The sequence below is a fragment of the Puma concolor genome, chromosome E1 (assembly GCF_028749965.1).
Source record: "Puma concolor isolate L17-30 chromosome E1, mPumCon1.1.hap2, whole genome shotgun sequence".
Taxonomy (NCBI): domain Eukaryota; kingdom Metazoa; phylum Chordata; class Mammalia; order Carnivora; family Felidae; genus Puma; species Puma concolor.
The window spans coordinates 43,006,173-43,032,120 of NC_141680.1; the positions used below are offsets into that span (position 1 = coordinate 43,006,173).

Here is a 25,948-nt window from a genome sequence, read left to right on the forward strand (position 1 = left end):
CATGCATAATGCTTGAGGGATTGTCAATAATGGACAAAATACCCTAAGTCATTGGGGTGCCTGGGTGGCTCATGTGGTTGAACATCAGTCTTGATTTTGGCTCAGGTCATGATCTCACAGTTGTGCTCCACGTTGGGCTCTGCACTGGGCCTGGGGCCTGATTAAGATTCTCTCTCCCTCTACCGCTTATGTTCTGTCTGTCAAAAAACAGTACCCTAAGTCATCAATTCAATAAATATTTATTGAGGACCTACTATGTGCTAGTTACTCTTCTACCTCTGTAAGGATACACTAATGAACTGTTCTAGTAGTTTATATTCTGGAGGAGAGAATTTGACAATAAACTTATAAACAAATAAGATGATCGATAATGGTAGGTATTAAGGGTGGAATTGTGTCCCCACAAAATATGTTCAAGTCCTAACCCCCTAGTACCTGTGAATGTGGCCTGATTTGGAAATAGGGTCTTTGCTGATGATCAAGTCAATCAGGTCATTAGGTTGGGCCCTAATCCAATTTGACTGATGTCCTTTAAAAAGGGACAATCTTGGGGTGCCTGGGTGGCGCAGTCGGTTAAGCGTCCGACTTCAGCCAGGTCACGATCTCGCGGTCCGTGAGTTCGAGCCCCGCGTCGGGCTCTGGGCTGATGGCTCAGAGCCTGGAGCCTGTTTCCGATTCTGTGTCTCCCTCTCTCTCTGCCCCTCCCCCGTTCATGCTCTGTCTCTCTCTGTCCCAAAAATAAATAAACGTTGAAAAAAAAAATTAAAAAAAAAAAAAAAAAAAAAGGGACAATCTGGATACAAAGATGGATGTGGGGGTGCCTGGGTGGCTCAGTCGGTTAAGCATCCGTCTTCGGCTCGGGTCATGATCTCACGGTTCATGAGTTCAAGCCCCGCGTCAGGCTCCGTGCTGACAGCTTGGAGTCTGAAGCCTGCTTCGGATTCTGTGTCTCCCTCTCTCTCCCTCCCCTGCTCACACTCTGTCTCTGTCTCTGTCTCTCTCTCTCAAAATAAATAAACATTAAAAAAAAAAAAAAAAGACGAGACTAGCCTACGGTCCTCCAACCCCACCACCATCTTCCTTGCCTTCTCCATCTGGCGTACTTAAAACAAACAAAACTGTGAAGTATAAAACACATATAGAAAAGGACAAAAATCCTAAATGTACAAGTCAATGAATTTTCACAAATGAACACACCCATGTAACCGTCCCTCGACTCCCCTCCCCCATGTCCCCTTCCAGTTGCTATTCACTCCAAGGGTAAACAATACCCTCAGTTCTAAAACACCATAGATTAGTTCTGTTTTGAACGTCATGTAAATGGAATCATACATTATGTACTCAGTGGAGATGGGGGAGGGAGGGGTGATAAATGATTAGGGAAATGACTTTGCAGTGTGGGAGAGTAAACTTGTCACGAGCATGTAGTAGGCTCTCAGGCAGTGTTGTGCCCCCATTTGAGATCTGTGAACATGAATTTAAAGTGAGACCAGTCATCGGTGATCACGTTTGATTCACAAGCACCAAGAATGAACAGAGTTTGTTAAATATAGTGGTGCCCTCGACAACTGGTCGCTGAATAAATAAATAAAAAATGAGTGGAGTATTACATAAAACATTTGGATAGGAGAGGAAGGGAAATAAAGAAGGAATGTGTACCCTGTATCCGTCTTCTTACAACCTATCTGAAGACAAAATACAATTATTTGAGAACAAAGTCATATTTCGACAAGCACAAACATATTAAGTTTTCAACTTAAAGTTACTGATTCTGAAAGAAATGCAGGGTAATGGCATACTTAACATAGGATGAAGTTGATTTGGGAAAGGATTCCTGAGGTTCCAGATCAGAGTTCAAAAGTTACCAGGTGCAAAGTGTTAACAAAAAGCAGAGGTAAAAGAGAGAAAACTAGCAGACGTTAATAAGCAAGATCGGCAGTATGGGCTATGTTGTATGTAGTCTTGAAGAAATGGAAAAGGACTTTGAGTTTGGAAGCAGGGATGATAATAATTATATAGTTTAAGGAGTAACCTCTTCATGCTAAGCACTAGCAGGTAGCATATCTGACCGGTGGCTGCTGTTTATCTGCTGCCTGCCTTGTGTTCAGACACTGTGCTAGTTCTTTTACATATTCGTAATTTCCAATATTCACAAACACAAGAGTTACATATTATTTATTTGTTACCAAAATTCCATTTTACGGATGGGGGATTTGAGACTCAGCGTTTCAGTCATCTTCCCCAAAATATCAGTTAGTAAGGAGTTGAGGTGGGATCTGCAGCTAGGTCTGATTCCGAAGACCCCAGTCAGTGGCACTTCATTTAACCGCGTATTCCCACCATCTCTCTTGTGCTTCCCGCATTATTCCTGGCCTGCCCAGGAATAATGCTGAACAGCCAGAATGACCCCAAAATGTAAATCAGACGACCTGCCTTTGCACTTAATCCAAAGTGTTTTCCTAACAATCCTGCCACCCCACTCCCACCCGCAGTTCACTAATGAGTCTTTCAATTTCTTCAACAGAACAACCTCTTCCCCTCCCCAGGGCATTTGCCTGTGCTGCATCTCTAAGTACCTTGTACCTTCGGAGCCTCTTCCCCTCACTCTTCCCCAGTTAAACCCTTTACATCCTCTAGATCCTCGCTTGTCACACCATCTGAGAGGCTGTCCTTGGCCATTCTACGTAAAATAGACCCCTGGTGTTCTCTATGTCAGTCACTTGTTTCGTAATATTTACCATATTTGGCAATTATGTTGTCAGGTTATTTTCTAATGTCTTTCCCCAGTATTAAGACCCAGGAGGCCAGAGAACTTGAGGCTTGTTTACCTTTGATGTCCCAGGGATGTGCTTTTCAATACAGGAGTGTCGCACCTCTGAACTGAGATGTACAGTATGTATAAAACTCGTACTGGATTTCGAAGACTTAGCATGAGAAAAGAGTGTACAAGATCTCATTCATATTTTTATATTGATGACATGTTAAAATGATAATGTTTGGATTAACTGGGTTGAAGCACTGATCAAAACTATTTTCACCTGTTTTACTTTTTAATGTGGCTACTATCTAATTTTAATTATATAAATAACATTGTTTCTAGGCTCCGGGACAATGCTGTCCCACGGCCTAGTGCAGTGTCTTCTACTTTATTGAGTGAAAGCACCAATGTTAAGAGACAGACCGAATGAATGGATGAGTGAAGAGATACGGTCTCTGCCTTTTATTAGGAGAATGGATACGGCGCTTGTCGTGGAAGTCAGGAGATCTGGGTTCTGGTCCAGGATTTACTGGAAACACTGTGTAGCCTTGGACAAGCACTGCCCAACTCTGGGCGCCAACTTGCCCATCAAGCAGGCAGCTGTTCTCTGAGGTCTGGAAGTGTATGAGAGTAAGTGGCGGAGAAAGGCGGGGAAGCCTGGTACAACAGAACTTGTCTTCAGTTGGCTCTAACCTAACACTAGAGCTTGGGCCGACGGGAGGAGGCAGCAAGAGTCACAGACTAGAACCCCCGAGCCCAGCGCCGGGACCGCCGGCTTCCTCGGTCCCACGTCACTGGGGCGCGACGGCGTTGTCCGTCCTGTCCTCGAGGCGGCTGCAGTTCAGAAGGTCCCTTCGGTGAAGGCGAGTGCCGAGCCGACAGAGGCTCAAACAGTACTCGAGTCTCTCTAATGTTCAGTTTTCAGCAAACTACCTTCTGCCGCCCTCCCCACTTCTTCACCCTTACCCGCTCAGGAAGCCGGGAGATAAGACTCCAGCCCGCCGCGTCCAGAGCTAGACCTCAGCGCGGCTGCGCAGGGCACGTGCTCATCCTCGCCGGAGTCCCGGCGATTGGCTGTGACGTAACTTCCGGCGTGAGCGGCGAAAGCCGGGAGGGCGAGCGAGAGAGCGAGCAGGCAGCAGGCAGCAGGCGGGCGGGCGGACGGCACGGAGGGAGGGTGCAAGTGAGCAGTGAGTGAGCCAGCGAGGGCGGCCGAGTCCCTAGAACAGCCGAGATTCCTCCCGTCCCTCTGACCCCCTCCCCGGAGCCCACAGCGCCTCCGGTCTCCAGTGGAGCGGACACGGCCCGGCCCGGCCATGGCCTCGTTGCTGAAGGTGGATCAGGAAGTGAAGCTCAAGGTAGCGGCACCGGTCTGGGCCTCCTTACCCCTCGCTTCGATCTCCGAGCAGTCTGACCGGCTCCCCACTCCCCATGGCGTCTTTGTCTCCCTGGGGACACCAGCTCTGAGCTTCCGCTCGGCTCAGCCCAGCCCCCCACTCCCAGAGATGGCATCGGGGGAGAGGATATTATAGGGTGGCCTTCTAAACCGCGTCTGGTGGTGGAGAGCCCCTGGGAGACCTCCGCGGACACGTGGTGGACTCAGCACTGTAGGCCAGTGACAGCTAGAAGTCCCCCAGCCCAGAAACGTCCCCCCCCCGGGATGCTACCGCTGCTCTCCCCCTACCCTTGGCATCAGGCCTGCCTGGTATCAAAGGCTGGGTCTGGATGGGGGTTGGCACGTTTGTGAGCTCACACCTCCCCTCTCTACCTGTCTTTTGTTTGCTCTCACATTCAGACAGCTTCAGACACTGGAGGGAGGGTGGGAGGGAAGACAGGTGGGTGCTGCTCTTAAGCCCCGCTTCCCTCTCCCGAGATGGAGAAATGGATCCTCAAAAAAATAAAGTATTTACAGTCTGGGGGCCTCTCAGCTTCTCATTACAATTACAAGGTGAGGGGAAGACAGCTGGATTTGGGTTTTCCCATCCTGCCCTTACCTCTATTGGCCAGGTACTGACTTGGCTGTTACTGAATTGCTCTCTTTGTTAATTTTAGGTTGATTCTTTCAGGGAGCGGATCACAAGTGAGGTGAGTACAATAAACAGAAACATAAGTGTTGGTTGGGAGTTGGGAGTTTCCAAAGAAGAGATCTGTAGAGAGAGACCATCCCACAATTATTAATTGAGCTGTATTTTCCTTCATCTGTAGGCAGAAGACTTGGTGGCAAATTTTTTCCCAAAGAAGTTGTTAGAACTTGATAGTTTTTTGAAGGTGAGAGACCCTTTCTTTTCTTCTGATTCCCCAGTTTTTTTGGCACTGGTCTTTCTGTCAAATGGGACAAATCATGTGTTGATTCTATTTTGTTTTGTACTGTAAAACACTCTCATTTCTTGCCCTTCAAATGAAATACTTCTTTGTTCATTTTGAAAAGACTAATGTTGTTTTGGGGGTGGGTGTCTCTCTTTCAGGAACCAATCCTAAACATCCATGACCTAACTCAGATACACTCAGACATGAATCTCCCAGTCCCTGACCCCATTCTTCTCACCAATAGCCACGATGGACTGGACGGTGTGAGTGTCCTGTGTTTTTCTTTGTATTCTGAAGCAACATGTTCTCTATTCTCTGTTCTCTATTTCCTGGTCATTTTGAACATGTACGAGGAGACAGCGGGATTCAGATCTAGGAACAAGGGCTCTTACAGACATGATGATTCCAGTACACCCCTTTTCAACCCAAATTTTTATTTATAGCATGAACTGTATAACCTAATGCTCCACTGTCCTGGAGTGAGTTCCAAATAGGACTAATAGCTACAGGTTCCCTCAAGTTATCTGGTCTGTCCCTCTGGCTCTAAGCAAGATTTTTCTTACCCATCTGAATGTCTTGAGCGTTGTTTACAGGATGAGTAGTTCTTGCTGTAGAATTGTAGTCCCTGTCTTTGCCCCTGCATCTTTAGCACCTAGCGCTTGTCAAGTTGTTCGTTCACATTTTTAAATAACTGATAACACTGTATTGTTGTTTGAATTACTGTCTCATCGATAGAGCTTGCAATTCTGGAAAGCAGAAACTGTCTTAATCATCTGTATCCCCAACACTTAGTACTGTACCTGCTACATGTATTAAGTGCTAAATACATGTTTGTTGATTGAATATTGTGCTTCTTTGTGGAACCAGAAGATTTGTACATATTCCCTTAATTATCCTCATCTTGCATTTAATGGTTCATTTTCCCTGTTGTGTATAGTATCCACCCCCTCCCCTAATTGCTTAATGTGTTATTTGAAAGGAAAAAGTGTAAGTTGTTTTGTGGCAAGAATGTTTTCTTAAAGCCTTGTGTGTGCTTAGTAAATTGTGCATAAATTAATAAAACAACTTATGGGGCCAAAGAAGGGATTGGACTTGCTTGAAGGGTGACTTGTGATGGGGGTTTGTCAAGAGCAGGCTAATTCCTGTCTCTGTGTCCTTAGCCCACTTACAAGAAGCGAAGGCTGGATGAGTGTGAAGAGGCCTTCCAAGGTAAGAGCCTGCCCCACCTTACCCACTCCCTGGCTAGCAACCTGAGCAGGAGGATTGGGTCTGGTGGTCTCCTGGTCAGGAGATAGAATCAGATTTTATTTTTCAGAGTTAGCATTCTCAGATTCTCCAAACATAATCATTATTTAGCACCCAAAACCTAATTTCCCAATAAACAGAGAGGGTTTAACGTAGTGTGGACTGCCAAGGGAGAGAGATTAGAAGTGGCTACACATCTCAGATTTTTCACAGAAGTCCCAGTTTTGTGTTATTTTCTCTTCCTTAGTAATATTGGTACATTAAATCTTTAGAGCATATTTTAATTTCTTTATTCTTCAGACTTTGGTTATACTTTAGACACTCCTTTGCTAATACGTACATTTTCTCTTTTTGATTCTCTTGGTGGTGTCATGGTTTGCAGATAGGGTTGTGATAGATAAAAGGCAGAGGTCATAGCATCTCATGGGTTTGGGAAGAAGAGAGAAAGGTGGGGGGTGTTAATGTCCTCCCTACCCCAAGCATTTGACTTTCGTGTCCCTGCCAGGAACCAAGGTGTTTGTGATGCCCAATGGGATGCTAAAAAGCAACCAGCAGCTGGTGGACATTATTGAGAAAGTGAAACCTGAGATCCGGCTGCTGATTGAGAAATGCAACACGGTGAGGCGGGGGCTTGTGACCTATGGGCTGACCCCATAGCCCCAGACCCAAATAGCCTGGCTTGAACTGAAAAATGTTGGATGTGCATTGGGAGGCATGGACGTTATAGGGGGGTTGGCACATTAAGTGTCTTGGTTCTTGTGCTTCTGGCATGTGACCCTAGCGGCATGGATTGTATACTTTCATGGCTTCAGCAGAAAAGGCAAGGATCCTCATTTATATACTGTATTATTTATCACATGTATTCTGGTCCCCTCACCCTCCAGGTCAAAATGTGGGTACAGCTCCTGATTCCTAGGATAGAAGATGGGAACAACTTTGGGGTGTCCATTCAGGTAACGTGCTCATATTACAAACTGGAGAGGAAGGTTTGGGAGGTTTACTTTCCTTTCCCCTGCTTTGCCTGTTTTCCCTTTCCCTTTGGTCTGCTCTCTGGGTGACTTGGAAGTGACTTGACCCACTTGGTTTTTTTTAGGAGGAGACAGTTGCAGAACTAAGAACTGTTGAGAGTGAAGCTGCATCTTATCTGGACCAGATTTCTAGGTAGGGCTGCTTGGGCCTGGCCCAGGAATCAGGGACTGGTGACGTGGCAAGCACTGTCCAGGGTCTCCTGCAGCTTCCTCCTCTTCTCTCTCCTTCCAGATATTATATTACAAGAGCCAAATTGGTTTCTAAAATAGCTAAATATCCCCATGTGGTAAGTAAGGGTTTGGGGGTCTGAGGGTGGAAGTGGAAGGAGAGGGAGACCGTTTCTGGGCAAGAGCTGTGCGCAGTCTGGCGTCGGGAACTAGGCTGTTCTCTGCCCTCCTTTCAGGAGGACTATCGCCGCACCGTGACAGAGATTGATGAGAAAGAATATATCAGCCTTCGACTCATCATATCAGAGTTAAGGAATCAATATGTAAGTAGCCTGACATATTATCTGACTGCCCACGGTCACCCTGGCTATTAGTTCTGGGGATCATTTTCTTGCTGTGCTCTGGGGGTCAAGACAGGGGATGGAGTACGATAAAATGAGTAGGATAAATTCTCATCAACTGAGTGTTGAGAGTCATGAAATCTTTGGGAGCACGTAGCTGGGGACCCCCTTTCTCTTTGGACAACAGGGAGTGCAGTGTAGGCATGAAGATACGGGCATTGGAGTCAGACAGGCTTAGGTTCAGAACAAATTCTTCCTGTAATCTGTGGCCTTGGGCAGGTTGTTGAACCTAAAACTCCAGTTTCTTCATCTCTAAGATGAAACTTAGAGTATCTACAGCACCAAGGTGGTTTTTAAAAGTGAGTGAAGAAGGGGCGCCTGGGTGGCGCAGTCGGTTAGGCGTCCGACTTCAGCCAGGTCACTATCTCGCGGTCCGTGAGTTCGAGCCCCGCGTCAGGCTCTGGGCTGATGGCTCAGAGCCTGGAGCCTGTTTCCGATTCTGTGTCTCCCTCTCTCTCTGCCCCTCCCCCGTTCATGCTCTGTCTCTCTCTGTCCCAAAAATAAATAAACGTTGAAAAAAAAATTTTTTTTTTTAAAAAGTGAGTGAAATAGAGGCGCCTGGGTGGCTCATTCGGTTAAGTGTCTTGACTTTGGCTCAGGTTGTGATCTCGCAGTTCATTGGTTTGAGCCCTGCGTCGAGTTCTGTGCTGACAGCTCGGAGCCTGGAGCCTGCTTCGGATTCTGTGTCTCCCACTCTCTGCCCCTCCCCCTGCTCACATCATGTCTCTCACTCTCTCAAAAATAAACATTTTTTTAAAAATGAGTGAAATAACACATCAAAGACCCAGTATAATTGTTAGTACATTAGGTGCTCAGTAAATGTTAGTTGTTGCTAGACACTTGGGTCCTGGGAAGTACCCGGGAATCCCGTGTGTGGGTATTAGAGAGGGGAGGTGGCCACCCTGAATTTGCATTCCGGTGAGTGAGATTGGGATTATGCGTATGATTGCTTAGGGATTTGTGGTTGGTATCTTGTTTCCTTGGGAAGTTGGGGGTGGAATAAATGTGTGATTTTCTGACCTTTTCTCCCAGGTCACTCTACATGACATGATCCTGAAAAATATCGAGAAGATCAAACGGCCCCGGAGCAGCAATGCAGAGACACTGTACTGAGGCCAGGGCCAGGGCCAGGGGACTCTGTGAGTCTGGCTCAAGACCGACATTGCCTTGGTTTGTTACATGACTATCGTGATGGGGAAACTGGCTGGATATAGTAATCACACCTCTCTCTGTTTTTAGTTAGAGTCTAATGAAACTCTCATGTAGTTCTGTGACGTGTTTACCTCTTTTTTCAGGCCTCAGGAACTCTTCTATTTCCTTCCCTAATACCCTACACCCGACCTGTCCTAATTTCTGGAGAACTCCAGGTTTGTGTGTGCAGGATATCAGCACAAGAATATGTGTGTTTTCTCTCCCTGCCCTTTCCCTCCTATGTCTTGGGCTTTGTGTTTTTTTTCCTTCTTTTGATTAGTTGATTAGAAGCTGAGGGAACTGGAAGGAAAGTGCTAGGTGTTTTTTAGGAACTGGAGTCGGGGGGGACCAGCTCCTCTCCTCTGACATAAGGTTAGTGTCTCTTGCCACTGTGTGGGACATTGGATCTTCCCTCCCACAGTTTCCCTGGTAATGACTTAGGGTTTCCCATTCACATACCTCCCACCTTGAACCTGATCATGACAAGAAACACCTTAGGCCTTCAGCCAAATCCCTAGCTCCTTGAGATGTTTTTATAACTAGGATTTTCACATACACATATGTGTGTGGTATACACAGACAGACAGAGCATATGCCTTCCTACTCTGTTACCTGATTTCCCCATCCCTTCATCTGTGGTGTTGTCCCATACACCCCCCCCCCCCCCCAATCCCATGAACCCTGTCACACATCATTCAGAAAGTGATAGTTGTCCTAGTCCTCACCCCCCAGGGCCCTTTGTTTTGCTATTATAGCCTCTTGGTGCCCAGAGGCTGGTAAGTTGGAGGAGAGCTAAGAGATGAGAAGCAGAGGATTTGGGGAAGGCCCCTTTCTCTGTGACTCGGGTCCTTTCAGGCGTTATTGCAAAGGATGGTCCTCTGACTCCTGGTTGCCTCTTCCCAGGCCAGTTGTAAATGGGGTGGGGCTGTCTGCAGCTGTGAGGGCCAGATGCTGCTGCTCCTGCTGGGCTTTCCTATGGGAAAAATATTTCTCTTATTTATAGTATTGTGCTTCCAAGGAAAGCAGCACCTGTGTGTGTGTGTGTATGTGTGTGCGTGCACATGTGCACGTGCGCATCGTGTGTATGTGAAAATCTGGGCAAGTCAAAACTATAGAAGAGTTGCCTCCTATCTCTCTAATCTTCCAGAGATATCACTTGATACAGCTTTTCTGTTAGCCGTCATCAAACCCCCACTTTTTCATCCTGCCACTACTGGAGAGTCCGTATCTGCAGTCAGCCTGCCAGTGACTCTCAGTATCTGTTTCTGACTTTCATTCTTCCCCTGTCTCCTTGCCTTCAACCCCAATCACATTTCCGCCCAGATGCATCATTTTTACTCCCAAGTATGCTGTAGAGAAGGAGTCAGGATGCTGTCTTCCCATGAATAGTACTCAGTAACAAACCAATTGCATTTTAGTTGGGCAGTGCCCCTACCCACCCTCCAGATCCCTTCCAGCTGAAACCCTTCCCTACTGCCACCATGTGTTTCTCAGTTTCCCCTTTTGTTTGTTGGATTATTCTGCCCTTTCTTCTCACTCTACCACCCTTGGATCGTAATGTAAAATTCTTTTACCATGTCAAGAAATTATTAAAAATGCAGGTACTTTGACCTCTTTCTAAAGCTGCAGATCCTGGTGCGATACTCTGGTGACTAGGGACATACCCGTACTCAAGTGCGTGCACATGGGCACACCCACCTCCACGTACACCGCCAGCCACCCTGTTGGGGATTTTTATACCAATTGAGCTTTTTTCCCTAAAATAATGGGAAGACTGAGATTTCTGCCAACCCAGAGGCCGGGGTGGTCCTTCATTTGTGTTTAGTCTGAATTAACGTGAAAGTTTGCTCTTCCCGAACCTAAGCTGCTTGTCTCTCTCCTTTCAAGATCCCAGCTCCTTCCTCTCTTCCTTGGTGATACCCATGAACTGCCAGTAGAGGCCACTCTAGTTCCACGTGTGGGGAATCACCTGGCTCAAGGCACACCCTACCCTGGCATTTTCTATACCTTATACTAATTTTCCCCACTGAGTAGTGGCTTAAATTTCTTGAGGAGATACCAGGGACTCCTGGTTTTGGTTTTCCAATGACTTGGAGGGCTGTCTAGGACTCTAGCTGAAATAAAGTTTCCTTAACTTCTACCTTGCAAAGTAGCCTTCTGGTATCCAGCGATCCCCTCATTGTCTGCAGAAAGAGATTTGAGATCTTGAACAGCGGAGGAACATTTGCTGTATTTGGTTTCAGAGCTTGGTACCAGTAGCTAACAGTTTTTGAATGCCTCCCCTGTGTTGGGCTCTGTTAAGCACGTTATGTGCATGACCGTGTTTAATTTTCATGAATCTTGGGTAGTTTACCCCTTCTTTGTAGGTGAGGACACTGAAACTCATGATAAGTGACTCCTCTGAGGTCCCACAGCTTAGGGACGGGGTGGTGGCGGTTGGTGTACAAATCCGACTCCTGAGCCCAGGTGCTCACTGCTTCTGTCCCACTAACTAGGTGGGAGGCCTGATATTACAAAGCAGGGGCTTGGCCTTTGGCAGCGGGCCAAGTGCTTCTTGCTGAACTGGGTCCTGGGAATATCGGGGGTAGTGCCCGCTAGGAGGTAGGAAAACGGATAGTTCCGTGCCTGCGTGTAGCACACAGCACTTCACTGGGCATCTGAGATCTGCATTCTGCCTCGGACCCATTCTGAGTGAAAGGTAGAGCTTACAGTTAATCCCTTGAGTCTAGTCTAAGTGATAGTGATCAGAACTGTTACCAGTGCTGCCACCAGGAGTTCAGGGGCAGGGGACAGGCTGTGCACGTGGATGTAGTGCCTTGAGCCAAACCACGGAACAGAAAATTGGAACAGAATTATATAAATTAAAGTCAGAAATTTCCTGTCCAGCCCACAGGGTGGAGTTTTCTCCATTCCTATCCATCCTACTGAATATAAACCCTGATTTGATGTCAGCAGGGGGAAGGAGCAGCTGGTAGGACTCACATTTCAGCTTTCTGAGTTCACCATGAATCTCAAGGTAGTCCTTGTGTTCCTGGCACTGTCCCTCATTACCATCTTTGCCCTGGCCTATATTTTGCTGACCAGCCAAGGTGGCTCCAGCCAGCCTCCCCGCTGCCCCTCTGTATCCCCCAGTGCCCAGCCCCGGACACCCCCCAGCCAGAGCCAGCTGTTTGCAGACCTGAGCCCAGAGGAGCTGACGGCTGTGATGCGCTTCCTGACCCAGCAGCTGGGGCCAGGCCTGGTGGACGCAGCCCAGGCCCGCCCCTCGGACAACTGCGTCTTCTCGGTGGAGCTGCAGCTGCCCCCCAAGGCTGCTGCCCTGGCCCACCTGGACAGGGGGAGTCCCCCGCCCGCCCGGGAGGCACTGGCCATCGTCTTCTTTGGCGGACAACCCCAGCCCAACGTGAGTGAGCTGGTGGTGGGGCCGCTGCCGCACCCCTCCTACCTGCGGGATGTGACGGTGGAGCGTCACGGGGGCCCCCTGCCCTATCACCGACGCCCCATGCTGGGAGCGGAGTTTGCCCAGATGTGGAAACATTTGAAGGAGGTGGAGCTACCCAAGGCACCAGTCTTTCTGGCTTCTGTCTTCAACTACAATGGCTCCACTCTGGCACCTCTGCATGCCACCCCCAGTGGCTTGCGCTCAGGGGACCGTGCTACCTGGATAGCCCTCTACCATAACATCTCAGGTGTTGGGATTTTCCTTCACCCAGTGGGGCTGGAGCTACTGCTGGACCACAGGGCCCTGGACCCTGCCCGCTGGGCTGTCCAGCGGGTCTTCTACCTTGGGCGCTACTATGCAGACTTGGGCCAGCTGGAGTGGGAGTTTAAGGCTGGCCGGCTGGAAGTTGCTAGAATTCCTCTACCCCTGCCGGATGGGGCTTCATCCCTGAAGTCCCGAGCCCCCCCAGGTCCTCTCCCCCCTCTTCAGTTCTCACCTCAGGGCTCCCGATACAGTGTGCAAGGGAACCTGGTGGCGTCCTCCCTCTGGACATTTACGTTTGGTCACGGGGTGTTCAGCGGCATGAGGATTTTTGATATTCGGTTCAAAGGCGAGCGAGTGGCCTACGAAGTCAGTGTCCAGGAGTGTGTGTCTGTCTATGGTGCCGATTCACCCAAGACAATGATGACCCGATACTTGGATAGCAGCTATGGACTTGGCCGTCACAGCCGGGGCTTGGTTCGGGGAGTGGACTGCCCCTATCAATCTACGATGGTGGACATCCACATATTAGTGGGCACTGGGGCAGTCCAGCTGCTCCCGGGTGCTGTATGCGTGTTTGAGGAGGCCCAAGGACTACCCCTTCGGAGGCACCACAATCACCTTGAGAGTTATTTCTATGGTGGTTTGGCTGGCTCGGCCCTTGTAGTCAGGTCTGTGTCATCCGTAGGCAACTATGACTACATTTGGGACTTTGTATTGCACCCAAATGGGGCTCTGGAAGGGCGGGTCCATGCCACAGGCTATATCAACACGGCTTTCCTGAGTGGGGGTGAGGAGAGCCTCCTCTTTGGGAACCGCGTGGGGGAACGAGTGCTGGGGGCGGTGCACACGCATGCCTTCCACTTCAAGCTGGACCTGGACGTGGCAGGTGAGTGCTTGGGTGAGGATTGAGAGTTGGGGTGGAGGAGAGGGAAGGGAGACCCCCAAATCAAGCCACAAGCAGAGAGTGGCATGCTAGCACCACGATATATTGTGGCAACAGAGAGGGACTGGTGTGTATTCAACTGCGGTCAGCCCGAAACACCGGGCTGACCTGGCACAAGAGGAGGGATGCCCTCACCCGGCTCCCCTGACTTGCTGTGAAACTAGCGATTGTGAAACTAGTTTAAATGCGATGGCTGTGCCTGGCTGCCTTAGTCTCAAGTGACTCCGCGGGTAGTGAATTTGCCCCGTCATTTGGGGCTGGAGTTGGGGCTCTGAGATTTTCCTAACGGATTCTGAGGGTCAGTGGTTATGGGGAAAGCAGGAAAAGGAAGCAGTCTAACAAGGTTTTCAGAGTAGAGGTGGTCCTGGGGCATAAGAAGGGTGGGGACACTAGTTGGGGGTTGCCTCACAGGATTTCGTAAAACTAGACAGAGTACAGTGGCCCCACCATCCTCCTGGGGAGGGTCATCTCATCTCTGCCAGCACATGTCATAACCAGCCCTCCAGTGACACAGCAGGCATGTAAGTCGTGCTGCAAGTGTAGAAAGGGATTTCTCAAGTGGGGCTCAAAGCACAGAGAGGACTTACTGTTCCTGGCAGATTTTTATCAAGAACAAAATAACTAACTTAATAAAGACTAGGAGACCCAGAAAGGAAAACAGAAGTCTCCGGCCCTTTGGCCTAAGGAGGGTGGGGGGAGATAGGACAAGAAGGGACTGGCCAAGTATAATGCTCTGTAACTACACATCTTGTGACACATTTTCTTATCCTCTTGATTATAAAGACATGATTTGGGGTGGGAGGAAAACTAAGAACATTCCGTGTTTGAAATGAGCATATTAATTAACTATTCTTTGGCGTATTTGGAACAGGACTTTTCTGATGTGAAGTTTCTCTTGAGCGTTTCTGGTATTAAAGAGCCTGTCTAGGGGTCCCTATAGTGCGCAGCCCAGGCGCCTGAGTACGGACAGCCTGCAGAGGCACTGGGCTCGGTGCAGCGCTCTGTGCACCATGCCAGGTGCCTTCACAATAGGTCCTGTTTAAAGGAACGGACAGCCTGAGCCTGCAGAAAGAGTATACGCATGTGCCAAGTGGGAAGAGGAGTGTACATTATGCGTGCAATCGAATCCCGGGGAGGTTTCAGCCAATATAAAATCTAAATCTACTCACTTCTGAAAAAGAAAAACCAAAGTGGTCCCCACCTTGTGGAGAAAGGAAGCAAAATACCAGAGCTGGGAGAAATATGCAGAGTACCCTGGGAAGGGGATTGGGTGTTTCCAGCCAGCTTCTCCAAGACAAATCTCTCTTTCATAGTTAACAAGAATGTAACTAGCCACCTGCATATTCTTTTCCACTTACAGAGCTCAGCTACAGAACAGCTCTTACTATGCCCGCTGTAGAGATTCAGAAAGAATCAGAAGAGCCAAGCATTGGTCCAAGATCTACTAGGTAGACCAGTTGCTAATAGAACTTTCTGCAGTGATGGATATTCTCCATCTATGTTGTCGGATACGTTAGCCACTAATCACGTGGCAACTGAGCACTCAAAATGTGGCTAGTGTGACTGAGGAACTGCATTTTTAACTTAAATTGGTCTAGCCATTTCTGATCTTAACCATACTGAACAGGGCAGGTTCAAAGAAGATGGGCCAGCACTCGAATCCAGACCTGGGTCCCAGCACAGAGTGCTCTCTGATGAGCTCTGCTGCCCCTTGTCAGGCCAGTGCAGTGGGCATCGTGGGGGAACCAAGGGACCGTCTCACCTGGTGTGGACCTCCTTTCCCCCCTCCTCCCCCTGGCAGGGCTGAAAAACTGGGTGGTAGCTGAAGACGTGGTGTTTAAACCTGTGGCAGCCCCTTGGAGTCCAGAGCACCAACTGCAGCGCCCACAGCTGACTCGGCAGGTCCTGGGAAGGGAGGACCTGACAGCTTTTTCCTTGGGAAACCCCCTTCCCCGCTACCTTTATCTGGCTAGCGACCAGACTAATGTCTGGGGTCACCAGCGCGGGTACCGAATCCAGATCCACAGCCCCCTCGGCATTCACATGCCCCTGGAGAGCGACATGGAGAGGGCCCTCAGCTGGGGGAGGTGAGGAGGGCTCTGGGCACTGGGTGGTAGGGAAGGACTGGTCCGCTTCCCCATCCCAGCTCTTGGAGACCCCAACTCACTACCCTTAGCTTACCATTCACCCCCCTACCTCTAAGATCCAAGTAGATATGGAATGGGGAGTGGTCTCACACAGAATCTGATCCAAAAGACTTCTAGGCCAGTAACGGACCCTGACATTTTCTGACACCACCTTCCTTCGACATTCCTGGTCAGATACCAGCTCGTGGTGACCCGGAGGAAGGAGGAGGAATCACAGAGCAGCAGCATCTATTACCAGAATGACATCTGGACACCCACCATGGCCTTTGCTGACTTCATCAACAATGAGACCCTCTTAGGAGAGGTTGGTAGCCCCAGAGGCAGAGGAGAGGGTCAATTTATGCCCAATGTCTTGGCTGCCCAGTCCCTGACCGTAGGTTGGAGGGCATGGTAGGTTTCCAGTTCTCAGATTCAGGGGCCAACAAGGGTCATTCCTCTTGGGGTGAGATTAGCTCTGAGACCCTGACCACTCCGACGCTTCTCACAGGATCACCCCGCCTACAGTGTGGGTCCAGGGCTGGGCAGAGGTGGAAGCAAGGCTGAGGCTAGGGGCTGGGCATCGTGGCTGAGGGGGGTGGTTCTCTGGGTCTTGCCTCCAAAGTCTTTCAGCCTCTTCCTCTTCCTGCAGGACCTGGTGGCTTGGGTTACAGCCAGCTTCCTGCATATCCCCCATGCTGAGGATGTCCCCAACACTGTGACTCTGGGGAACAGAGTTGGCTTCTTGCTCCGACCCTATAACTTCTTTGATGAGGATCCTTCCATCTTCTCCCCTGGCAGCGTCTACTTTGAGAAGGACCAGGATGCTGGGCTCTGCAGTGTCAACCCTGTGGCCTGTGTCCCCCACCTGGCGGCCTGTGTCCCAGACTTGCCCCCTTTCTTTTACCAGGACTTTTAGCCCCAAGGGTGTGGTGGGACATGGAGGGAGGTTGCTGAGATGTTTGCACCTTTCTCTCTGTTCTCTCTTCCTGCTCCCTTGACTCTTACCTATTAATGTTCCTTAGGAAACAGCCTCCCATACTATACCCTTATATATCCCCTCCATTAATTCCTATTTTCAGTTCATTTTAAATGATGAATTTATACAAATGATATTATTAAAATATTCAAGCAAAAACATCACAATTCTACCCCTCAGAAATAGCTAGTGTTCATATTTGGTGAATGTTATGCCAGACATTTCTTTATGCATATGCATTGAAATGGAAGAATAGATGGAATTTTGTAAAAATAGATGGTGTGTGTGATTTATAATAAAAGGTATTACAAGATTTTTATTGCTTGAATTTCTTCTATTTGACTTTTGAGGTATCTAGAATCTGGCTTCCCCCCTCTCCCCCCCCAACCCCCGTGCCCTCTCCAACCCTCCCCCCCCCCCCCCCCCGGGGAATATTAAGGACTCTGGCTAAGGAAATTAGCAATAGAAGAAGAGAGGGCAAGGGGGATAGACCTGGCCAAGGAATGCTGCTTGGGAAGCTACAGGGCTGGTGGTGGGGGTTTCCTTGGAAGGAGAACAATAGCTCCAAGCTACAGGAAAGGGAACATCTGGCCCTGGGAAGGTGGGGGTTGGGGGAAGAAGCCAGGCTGAAGGGGACGGGGGGGTCTGCTCTGTGCAGACCCACCCAGCTCCTTACTGGTGGTGCTTTTCCAGGTTCTGGCTGATCAGTTGCATTATTTTGAAATCCCACTCTCCTCTGCCTACCCCAGCTCTCCCCAGTTCCAACCCTGACCCAGAAAGCAGAGTCTGATTTGGAGCCTGGAAGACAAAGCCATGTAAGGTCTGTGGAAATCTCTGCCGCCCTGCTTCTGGCCCGCCCCCCAACCCCAGCCTGCCCCGCCCCCTCCCCAGCCTTCCCATGTCCTTCCCACCCTCCCCACCCTCAGTATCCTGAACCGCTGAATACCCGGAACCTTAGCCAGAGTCCAGGAGACCCCTGTATAGAAGCTAAGAGACCTTCCTCTGCTGACCTGAGAATACACGTCTCCACTCCAGCTCAATTCTCTGTCCTGCTGTCACTGACAATGAACCAGAAGACCACTCTGGTACTCCTTGCTCTGGCTGTCATCACAATTTTTGCCTTGGTGTGTGTCCTGCTAGCTGGCAGGGGAGGAGATGGGGGTGAACCCGGCCAGCCTCCCCGCTGCCCCTCTGTCTCCCCCAGCGCCCAGCCCCGGACACCCCCCAGCCAGAGCCAGCTGTTTGCGGACCTGAGCCCAGAGGAGCTGACGGCTGTGATGAGCTTCCTGACCCAGCAGCTGGGGCCAGGCCTGGTGGACGCAGCCCAGGCCCGCCCCTCGGACAACTGCGTCTTCTCGGTGGAGCTGCAGCTGCCCCCCAAGGCTGCTGCCCTGGCCCACCTGGACAGGGGGAGTCCCCCGCCCGCCCGGGAGGCACTGGCCATCGTCTTCTTTGGCGGACAACCCCAGCCCAACGTGAGTGAGCTGGTGGTGGGGCCGCTGCCGCACCCCTCCTACCTGCGGGATGTGACGGTGGAGCGTCACGGGGGCCCCCTGCCCTATCACCGACGCCCCATACTGATGCGAGAGTACCGGGACATAGACCAGCTGATCTTCGACAGAGAGCTGCCCCAGGCTGCTGGTCTCCTCCACCACTGCTGTTTCTATAAACGCCAAGGACAGAACCTGGTGGCGATGAACGCGGCCCCCCAAGGTTTGCAGTCAGGGGACCGGGCCACCTGGTTTGGCCTCTACTACAACATCTCAGGGGCTGGGTTTTTCCTGCACCCCGTGGGGTTGGAGCTGCTGGTAGACCACAAGGCTCTGGAGCCTGCCCACTGGACCATCCAGAAGGTGTTCTTTCAAGGCCGCTACTATGAGAGTTTGGCCCAGCTGGAAGACCAGTTTGAGGCCGGCCTGGTGAATGTGGTGCTGATCCCAGACAACGGCACAGGTGGGTCCTGGTCCTTGAAGTCCCAGGTGCCTCGGGGTCCGAGTCCTCCTCTGCAGTTCCACCCCCAGGGCCCCCGCTTCAGTGTCCAGGGGAGTCAAGTGGCCTCCTCATTGTGGACTTTCTCCTTTGGCCTTGGAGCTTTCAGTGGCCCAAGGATCTTTGACATCCGCTTCCGGGGAGAACGACTAGCTTATGAGATCAGTCTCCAGGAGGCCTTGGCCATCTATGGTGGAAATTCCCCCGCAGCATTGCTCACCCGCTATATCGATGGCAACTTTGGCATGGGCAAGTACTCCACTCCCCTGACCCGGGGGGTGGACTGCCCCTACCTGGCCACCTACGTGGACTGGCACTTCCTTCTGGAGTCCCAAGCCCCTAAGACAATGCGTGATGCCATTTGTGTGTTTGAACAGAACCAGGGCCTCCCCCTGAGACGACACCACTCAAATTTCTACTCCCACTATTTTGGGGGTCTTGCAGAGACAGTGCTGGTCCTCAGATCTGTGTCGACCTTGCTCAATTATGACTATCTGTGGGATATGGTCTTCCATTCCAGCGGGGCCATAGAGGTCCGATTCCATGCCACCGGCTATATCAGCTCAGCGTTTCTCTTTGGTGCTGCCCGAAGGTATGGGAACCAGGTTGGGGAGCACACGCTGGGCACCGTCCACACCCACAGCGCCCACTTCAAGGTGGATCTGGATGTAGCAGGTAAGATATTCCAGCAGAAACAAGGATTCCAGAAGAGGGGATTGAAAAGTTGTCTGTTTGCTTTGGGTTTTCTGGAAGTTATCAGGAAAGGCAGATCTGAGCATGAGTTGTGGTTTGGGAGTTTCATACTTCCACTTTTGTTGGACGGGAGAAAGTTGGCTGCTGAATTTTATTTGGATCTTAGCTCATTGGCTGAGAGCAATGTCACCCTCCCTCCACATGACCTCATCTGAAAATCTTGAGAAATGGCAAAGCTCAGGGAGGAGGCAGCCTCTGGGCTCACAAGGTCCCCTTTGCCCTCCTCCCTCCCTCCCTCCCTCCCTCCCTCCCTCTTATACAGGCCCCACTTCAGGGAGGCAGCCCTTCATTTTTCAGTTCATTTCTCTGTGTGTGGCCTGTGGTGCTGAGGTTTTGGAGGCTCTGTTTGCATTGTGCCAAGTCCCTGGCACATGCAGGCCCGTCATGGAATACCCCAGGTTGTACATTTCCTTGGGAGATGAAGCCCCCCTCCTCCCTGAAATTCCATCTCTCTCTGGGCACAATACACTTTATAGCATAGGTGCTGTGGAGTGTTCAGATAGATCCTGGGGTTAGTGGTCACCGAGAGAGCCAAAGATACGTGAGGTCTTGGAGTCTGTCTTTCCACTTTTCTTCCCCACATTAAGTCAATCACCCATTTTTTTTCTGGTCTGCCTCCAAAATGTGTCAAAGCCTTGCTGGGCCAGCCTTCTCTCTGCTGTTTCCACTCTTCTTCCTCTCAGGTCCAGGGGCCACCTACCAGCCTGTGCCTGCATGCTCCCCTGGGTAGCTCCAAGTTTCCCCATCACCTATAAGATCCGCACTCAGAGGGTGCAAGGCCCTTCCCCTCAAGAGTGCGGCTCCAGCCCGCCTTTCAGGCTCCTCCCTCGGCTGTCTTAGCCACGCCCACCCCCTCCGAGGCCCGGGACACACGAGTCACCCCAGTCACACACGAGTCAGGCTTCTATGCTTTTGCTCATGTTTCGTCCCTGCCTAGAACGCCCTGCTGTGCTGGTCGTATGTCCTGTTACAAGGCTGAAAGGCACCCAGGAAGGCCCCCTTTTCCGGCCTGCGCCTGTATTCCTGTGACCTTGGACCGTGAATGTGCTCCTCTCGCACAGCAAGCCAGCCAGGGCTTTGCCTGCTGCAGCCTCCGTGAGAGCAGGAGGGAAAGCACAGGATTGCATTCCTCCGTGTGTCCCAGGGCTGAGCACAGTCTCTCCATTAATAAGTGTGAAGGAGTAATGAATGAAATCCTTGAGGAAATACTTTACAGGTCAACAGCTTTGGCTGAAAGATCAGGGATATCTTGGGGAGAGGGAAGGGGAGCAGGGGGCACACCCAGTTCTGGGTTTCTCTTTGGCCCCACTCTGAAGCAGTGAGTGGAGGGGAGGGGACAGAGTCCAGAGGGGACAGGGCAGCTGCATGACCAGCCCTCCTTCCCACCCACCTCCACCTCACCCCGGCAGGACTGGAGAACTGGGTCTGGGCTGAGGACACGTCCTATGTCCCCACGGCGGTACCCTGGAGCCCCGAGCACCAGATGCAGAGGCTGCAGGTGACCCGGAAGCTGCTGGAGACTGAGGAGCAGGCCGCCTTCCCCCTGGGAGGCACCCCACCCCGCTACGTGTACCTGGCCAGCAACCACAGCAACAAGTGGGGTCACCCGCGGGGCTACCGCATCCAGATGCTCAGCTTTGCTGGGGAGCCGCTGCCCCAGAACAGCTCCATGGAGAGAGCCTTCAGCTGGGGAAGGTGAGCGGCAGGGTGTCAGAGAGGGGCTGGGGGAGGAGTGAGAAGGAGTGGGAACCCAGCTGAAACTGTATTCGAGGGAGAGGTGGGAGCTCCGTTAGGATTTCCCAGTTGCCAAAATGCATGCACTGGGCATATGTTCCCTGCGGAAGGCTAAGGCCCAGGCGGGAGACCCCTTCCTCATTTTGGATGGGGGGAGACGCCATGCTGTGAAATGGCAGGGGGATGATCAGAAAGCAGGATGTGGAAAGAGGTTGGCTGACCCACTGAGGTAGCACCAGAGTCACGGTACGAGTGAGATGGGAAGCCGGAAGTCTGTGCACTCAGCCCCCCTTCCATCATAATCAGGCAGCAGGACAGGGTTAGTGACCATGGAGGCCTGACCAGTGCCTCCCTAGGTACCAGCTGGCAGTGACTCGGCGGAAGGAGGAGGAACCCAGCAGCACCAGCGTCTACAATCAGAACGACCCTTGGGCCCCCACTGTGGATTTCACCGACTTCATCAACAATGAGACCATTGCTGGAGAGGTCAGTTGACTGTGGGAGGGTGAGGGGAGGGAGACAGGGGCACAAAGAGGAGCCCCACCTTTTCTTTAGTTCCCTGAAACCCATCTGGTCCCCCAGGGGCGGAGCTGACTCCTGCCTTCCGTGCTTTTGCGGATCCACCATTACCTCATGGGAGTTCATTTGCAGACGCTGGCCGAGGCCCCAACCCATCCTGGAGACCCTGTGGCTTTCTGAGTCTTAGCTTCATGGACTTTGTCCTTTGTCCTCAGGATTCAAGGAGGGCTGGAAGACCACACTTCTTGTGTGTAAAGCTTCTCTCATTTCTGGCTTGACCTCTAAAAGATTAATTTCTGAATGTCAGACACTTTTGCCTCCTAAGCCCTGGTCTCCCCACTCCATCCTCCTCTCAATCATAGCTGGGGACACGTGGAGAGCGAGAGAGAGGCTAGCTAAAGTAGCCTGTGGGCGTCATTCCTCTGGGGGTGGATAGGCTGATGGTGGCATGATGAAACATGTCCGAAATGGAGAGCACAGGCTGGGACAGGGAGGCAGGGGCTGTTCCCAGTGTGAAGCTGACTATGCTCGGACTCCTGGGCCAGTGGGAAAACTGTTTAAAGACTTAAGATCCTTTCAAGGAAAGGTGGGCTGGCAAGGTGGATCTGTACATACAGGGCTACTGGAGGAGGCAGGCATGTCCTTCGCAAAGCCAGGCCTCAGGATCATCTTTCTTCTCCCCTGCCAGGACTTGGTGGCCTGGGTGACAGCTGGCTTCCTGCACATCCCACATGCAGAAGACATTCCCAACACGGTGACTGTGGGGAACGGTGTGGGCTTCTTCCTCCGACCCTACAACTTCTTTGACCAGGACCCTTCCTTCGATTCTCCTGATTCCGTCTATTTCCGGGGGGACCAGGATGCTGGGGCCTGCGAGGTCAATCCCATGGCCTGCCTCCCCCAGGCTGCTGCCTGTGCCCCAGACCTCCCTGCCTTCTCCCACGGGGGCTTCTCTCACAGCTAGGGGGGTCCCTGGGATGGGGAATGTGGCCAGGGGCTCCAGGGCCAGGGTGTGTGGGGAGGGGAACAGTGGGCCTGGGCCAGGCAGCCTGGTACCCTCTTTTCTCCCAAGGCCCCTCTGTATGGCCCTCCCTGACACCCCCTCCCTGCTGGGAGCATCCTGAGCCTGTGATGCCTGACCCTGGGGGAGGGGCAGAGACACAACTCAGCTTTGTTGGCCCCAGACCTGCTGGGTTCCTGTCCCAGAGAGAGTGGCCCGCTGAAGCCTGGACTGATGGCCAAGCTTTTTCCAGAAGACTCCTGTTTTTTGTGGGTTTGTTTTTGTTTTTGTTTTTTATTTCTGGATTTCCCAAATCTTTCTCATCCATCTCCAGGTTTCTCCTGAGCCTCCTCAGTCCCTCACTTGGGAGGTGAGGGTGGCGTTTCTGCACTGGGGATAGTCCCCTAGAAGCCCCAGGGCAGGGTTCCTGCCAGGCCTACATATCCACGGATGAGCTAGAAGGGGTTCCTTAGCCCATGTTCCTCTTATACAAGGCCTCCTTCTCTCCCTCCTTCTCCCTTTTGCCTACTGTTTCTTCTTCATTTCCCACCTGTTCTTATATCCTGAGATTTCCCTCCCAGCCCTGAGAAGATGTTCCTCTGTCCCGATGCTCCCCTAGCCTTGATTTCTCAACTTAGATCTCCTCCCCTGGCTCTATGCCTGTGGAAGTCTCAAAATGCAAGGGACATCTAGTTTGAGAGGACAATCCCTGTCTGTCCCCTGTGTCTGTCACAAACCGGACTAGGAGTTGTCCCCACCCCTGTCCTGGGGCAGGCTGTAATTCCCCGAGAAAGTTCCCTCCACCCCTTTGTATTCACCTGCCTCGAAGTCTCCAGCAGAGGATGGTCACACAGACAGCAGCCGCTCAAGTTAGCATTTGAGGTGGATTTGTGGGTGCAGTGGTAATGAGGAGCGGTCATTTTTGCCAGCGGTGTATGTGACCAGTGACCTCTACCCCGCAGCAACAGACATGGAAGGCTGGTGGGCACCAATGGTGAGAAGCAGTGAGACCCAAGAATTCCAGCAACCTAGAGGTGTCCAACACAGGTGGCCATGCAAATGAGCTAGGCGGGGCCGGGGGTGGCTCCCACCACGCTGTCCTTCAAGGGGGTCTGGGCGAGGGATGGGTATACCAATAGTGAGAGATTGGAAACAACAGAAACATCCTTTCCTAGAGGATTGGTTAACTAAATTCTTGTACCGCCTTACTATGCAGCTATAAAAAGAATTCTCTCTCTTTGTATACTAATATGGAATGATCTTCCAATGCGAACAGCAAGGTGTATGTAGTGCCCCTCCCCTCTGGGTTGTAGAAGGGAGGAAACTTTAAGTACATATTCACGTGGGGGCGCCTGGGTGGCTCAGTTGGCTAAGCGTCCCACTCTTGATTTCAGCTCAGGTCATGATCTCACAGTTTGTGAGCTCAAGTCCCACATTGGGACTGTCAGTGCAGAGCTTCCTTGGACTCTCTCTCTCCCTCCCTCTCTCTCTCTCTGCCCTTCTCCCATTCTCTCTCTCTCTCTGTCTCTCAAAATAAATAAACTTTAAAAAAATAAATAAATACATATTCACTTGTATATGCATATTCACAAGAGACTAGTGATACTTTTGGGGAGGGGAAACCGGGAGGTGGGGATGGGGCAGGGAGGAGACTTAGCACACTATATACCCTTTTGTATATTTTGAATTTTGAGCCATGTGACTGTATTACCTATTCAAAATTAATAAAAAATGGACCCAACCAGGACCTGACTTTTTTTTTTTTAATTGACAAGTCTTTTAGGAAGAGTTGAGGGTAGGTGGAGGGTTAAGTAAGTGAAAGTATGGACCCAGGGACTCAATTTGGTAAAGTTTCTGAGACCCGGAGAATGGATGTGGCCTCTGGTAACTCCTTTGCACTTTCTTGTCTGTCTATCCCCGATAACAATGCGAAACTTCAGCCACCCTCTCTCACTCCCTCTCTGTCTCTCTCTCTTTTTTCCTCCTCTCTCTCTTCAAAGAGGGGACAATGAGAAACAATGGAGAGAAGTGACCTCTGCCTGCTGGAAGCCCAGGCCAGGCCAGGAGGTGAAGTTCAGGAAACCAGTTTGGGCTTCCGCTCAGCCTCTGACCAGAGGGAGACCCTGTCTAGGGAACTCAGGCATCACAGAAGCTTCTGCTACCTTCTGTGCTGCCCCAAGCCCAAGTTCACTTCTAGGTCAATGAAACAGTGGGTGGGGATACATCAGTAAGCTGGAGAGAAACTAGGTTCCAAAGAACAGGGAGGAAGACCTCAGCGAGGACAGCGGGCCAGTGACAGCTGCGTTACTTTGTGGCACTGCCTGCCTGGGGTGAAAGGAGTGACAACACAGAAGGAGACTGAGGACAAGGAGTGACTGAAGACTGAGACACAGGAGAAAAAGGATGTCATGACCAGCTGTGGGCTCTGACACTGACTTTCTACTTCTCTTTCTCCGACCTAAGTAATTTAACTTCTCTGCTACAGGCTGACTCTTCTTATGGTCAACCGCACAGTGGTCACTGCTGGGGGAAATGGAATAAAGGGATGCTGGCGTCCACCCCTCCCCCCTCCCCATCACACTGACATGAAGCTTATGACCTCAAAACCCATGTCGACACCAAAGAGCGTGAGCGCTTGTGTGCCGTCATATGTGTGAGTGGGTGCAAATGCTTGCCAGCATTTGTCTGAAAATGTAACTGTGTGTGGTTGTGTCTCTACATGTCACCGTAGGGATGACACCACCTGCCCCAGTCTCAAATAAGAGGAGGTAAGATGGACCTGTGGATCATTAGAACGTCCACCCAGCTGGGGTCAGGAGGGCTACAAGGTGGACCTCCAGCCCCCTACCCCAATCCAATCTCTTCCTTAGACCACTGAGGCCAGCTTAGTGTGTTGGCGTCACATTTGTGATCAAGCGATAGGAGTGAATACTTATCAAGGATGTTAAATTATGAAGGGACGGGTGCCCCAGTGCTAAAATCTTTAGGACATGGACTCATCGCCCTAAGAGGAGCTGGACAAGGGGAGCCCTGAGGCTTGGGTCAGAGGGCATAACTGGGACTTCCCTGGGAATGTAGACACTAGAACGCCCTGGAAGGAGCAC

The 25,948-nt window shown here is 51.0% G+C and overlaps 3 protein-coding genes across 5 annotated transcripts; all 3 read left to right on the plus strand.

The window, feature by feature from the left end:
* Nucleotides 1-3,846: 3,846 nt before the first annotated feature.
* Nucleotides 3,847-10,726, plus strand: PSME3 (proteasome activator subunit 3). 2 transcript variants are annotated; one of them, XM_025917398.2, is made up of 11 exons: nucleotides 3,847-4,116; nucleotides 4,811-4,843; nucleotides 4,964-5,026; nucleotides 5,224-5,328; nucleotides 6,226-6,274; nucleotides 6,816-6,928; nucleotides 7,195-7,263; nucleotides 7,404-7,471; nucleotides 7,571-7,625; nucleotides 7,743-7,829; nucleotides 8,940-10,726. In XM_025917398.2, exons 1-11 carry the CDS (start codon nucleotides 4,075-4,077, stop codon nucleotides 9,018-9,020), a joined length of 765 nt encoding a protein of 254 aa, XP_025773183.1. In that variant the 5' UTR covers nucleotides 3,847-4,074; the 3' UTR covers nucleotides 9,021-10,726. The 2 variants fall into 2 exon arrangements, with proteins under 2 accessions (XP_025773183.1, XP_025773182.1); XM_025917397.2 differs by lacking the exon at nucleotides 3,847-4,116 and adding an exon at nucleotides 4,594-4,706.
* A 128-nt stretch (nucleotides 10,727-10,854) lies between these two features.
* AOC2 (amine oxidase copper containing 2) lies at nucleotides 10,855-17,162 on the plus strand. Of its 2 annotated transcripts, none has more exons than XM_025917566.2 (4): nucleotides 10,855-13,690; nucleotides 15,549-15,834; nucleotides 16,069-16,198; nucleotides 16,523-17,162. In XM_025917566.2, exons 1-4 carry the CDS (start codon nucleotides 12,103-12,105, stop codon nucleotides 16,787-16,789), a joined length of 2,271 nt encoding a protein of 756 aa, XP_025773351.2. In that variant the 5' UTR covers nucleotides 10,855-12,102; the 3' UTR covers nucleotides 16,790-17,162. The 2 variants fall into 2 exon arrangements, with proteins under 2 accessions (XP_025773351.2, XP_086543518.1); XM_086687392.1 differs by having other exon boundaries at nucleotides 15,549-15,645.
* Nucleotides 17,163-17,759: 597 nt separating this feature from the next.
* Nucleotides 17,760-24,591, plus strand: AOC3 (amine oxidase copper containing 3). Its single transcript, XM_086687393.1, has 4 exons — nucleotides 17,760-19,513; nucleotides 21,001-21,286; nucleotides 21,682-21,811; nucleotides 22,533-24,591. Exons 1-4 carry the CDS (start codon nucleotides 17,914-17,916, stop codon nucleotides 22,806-22,808), a joined length of 2,292 nt encoding a protein of 763 aa, XP_086543519.1. The 5' UTR covers nucleotides 17,760-17,913; the 3' UTR covers nucleotides 22,809-24,591.
* Nucleotides 24,592-25,948: the final 1,357 nt, after the last annotated feature.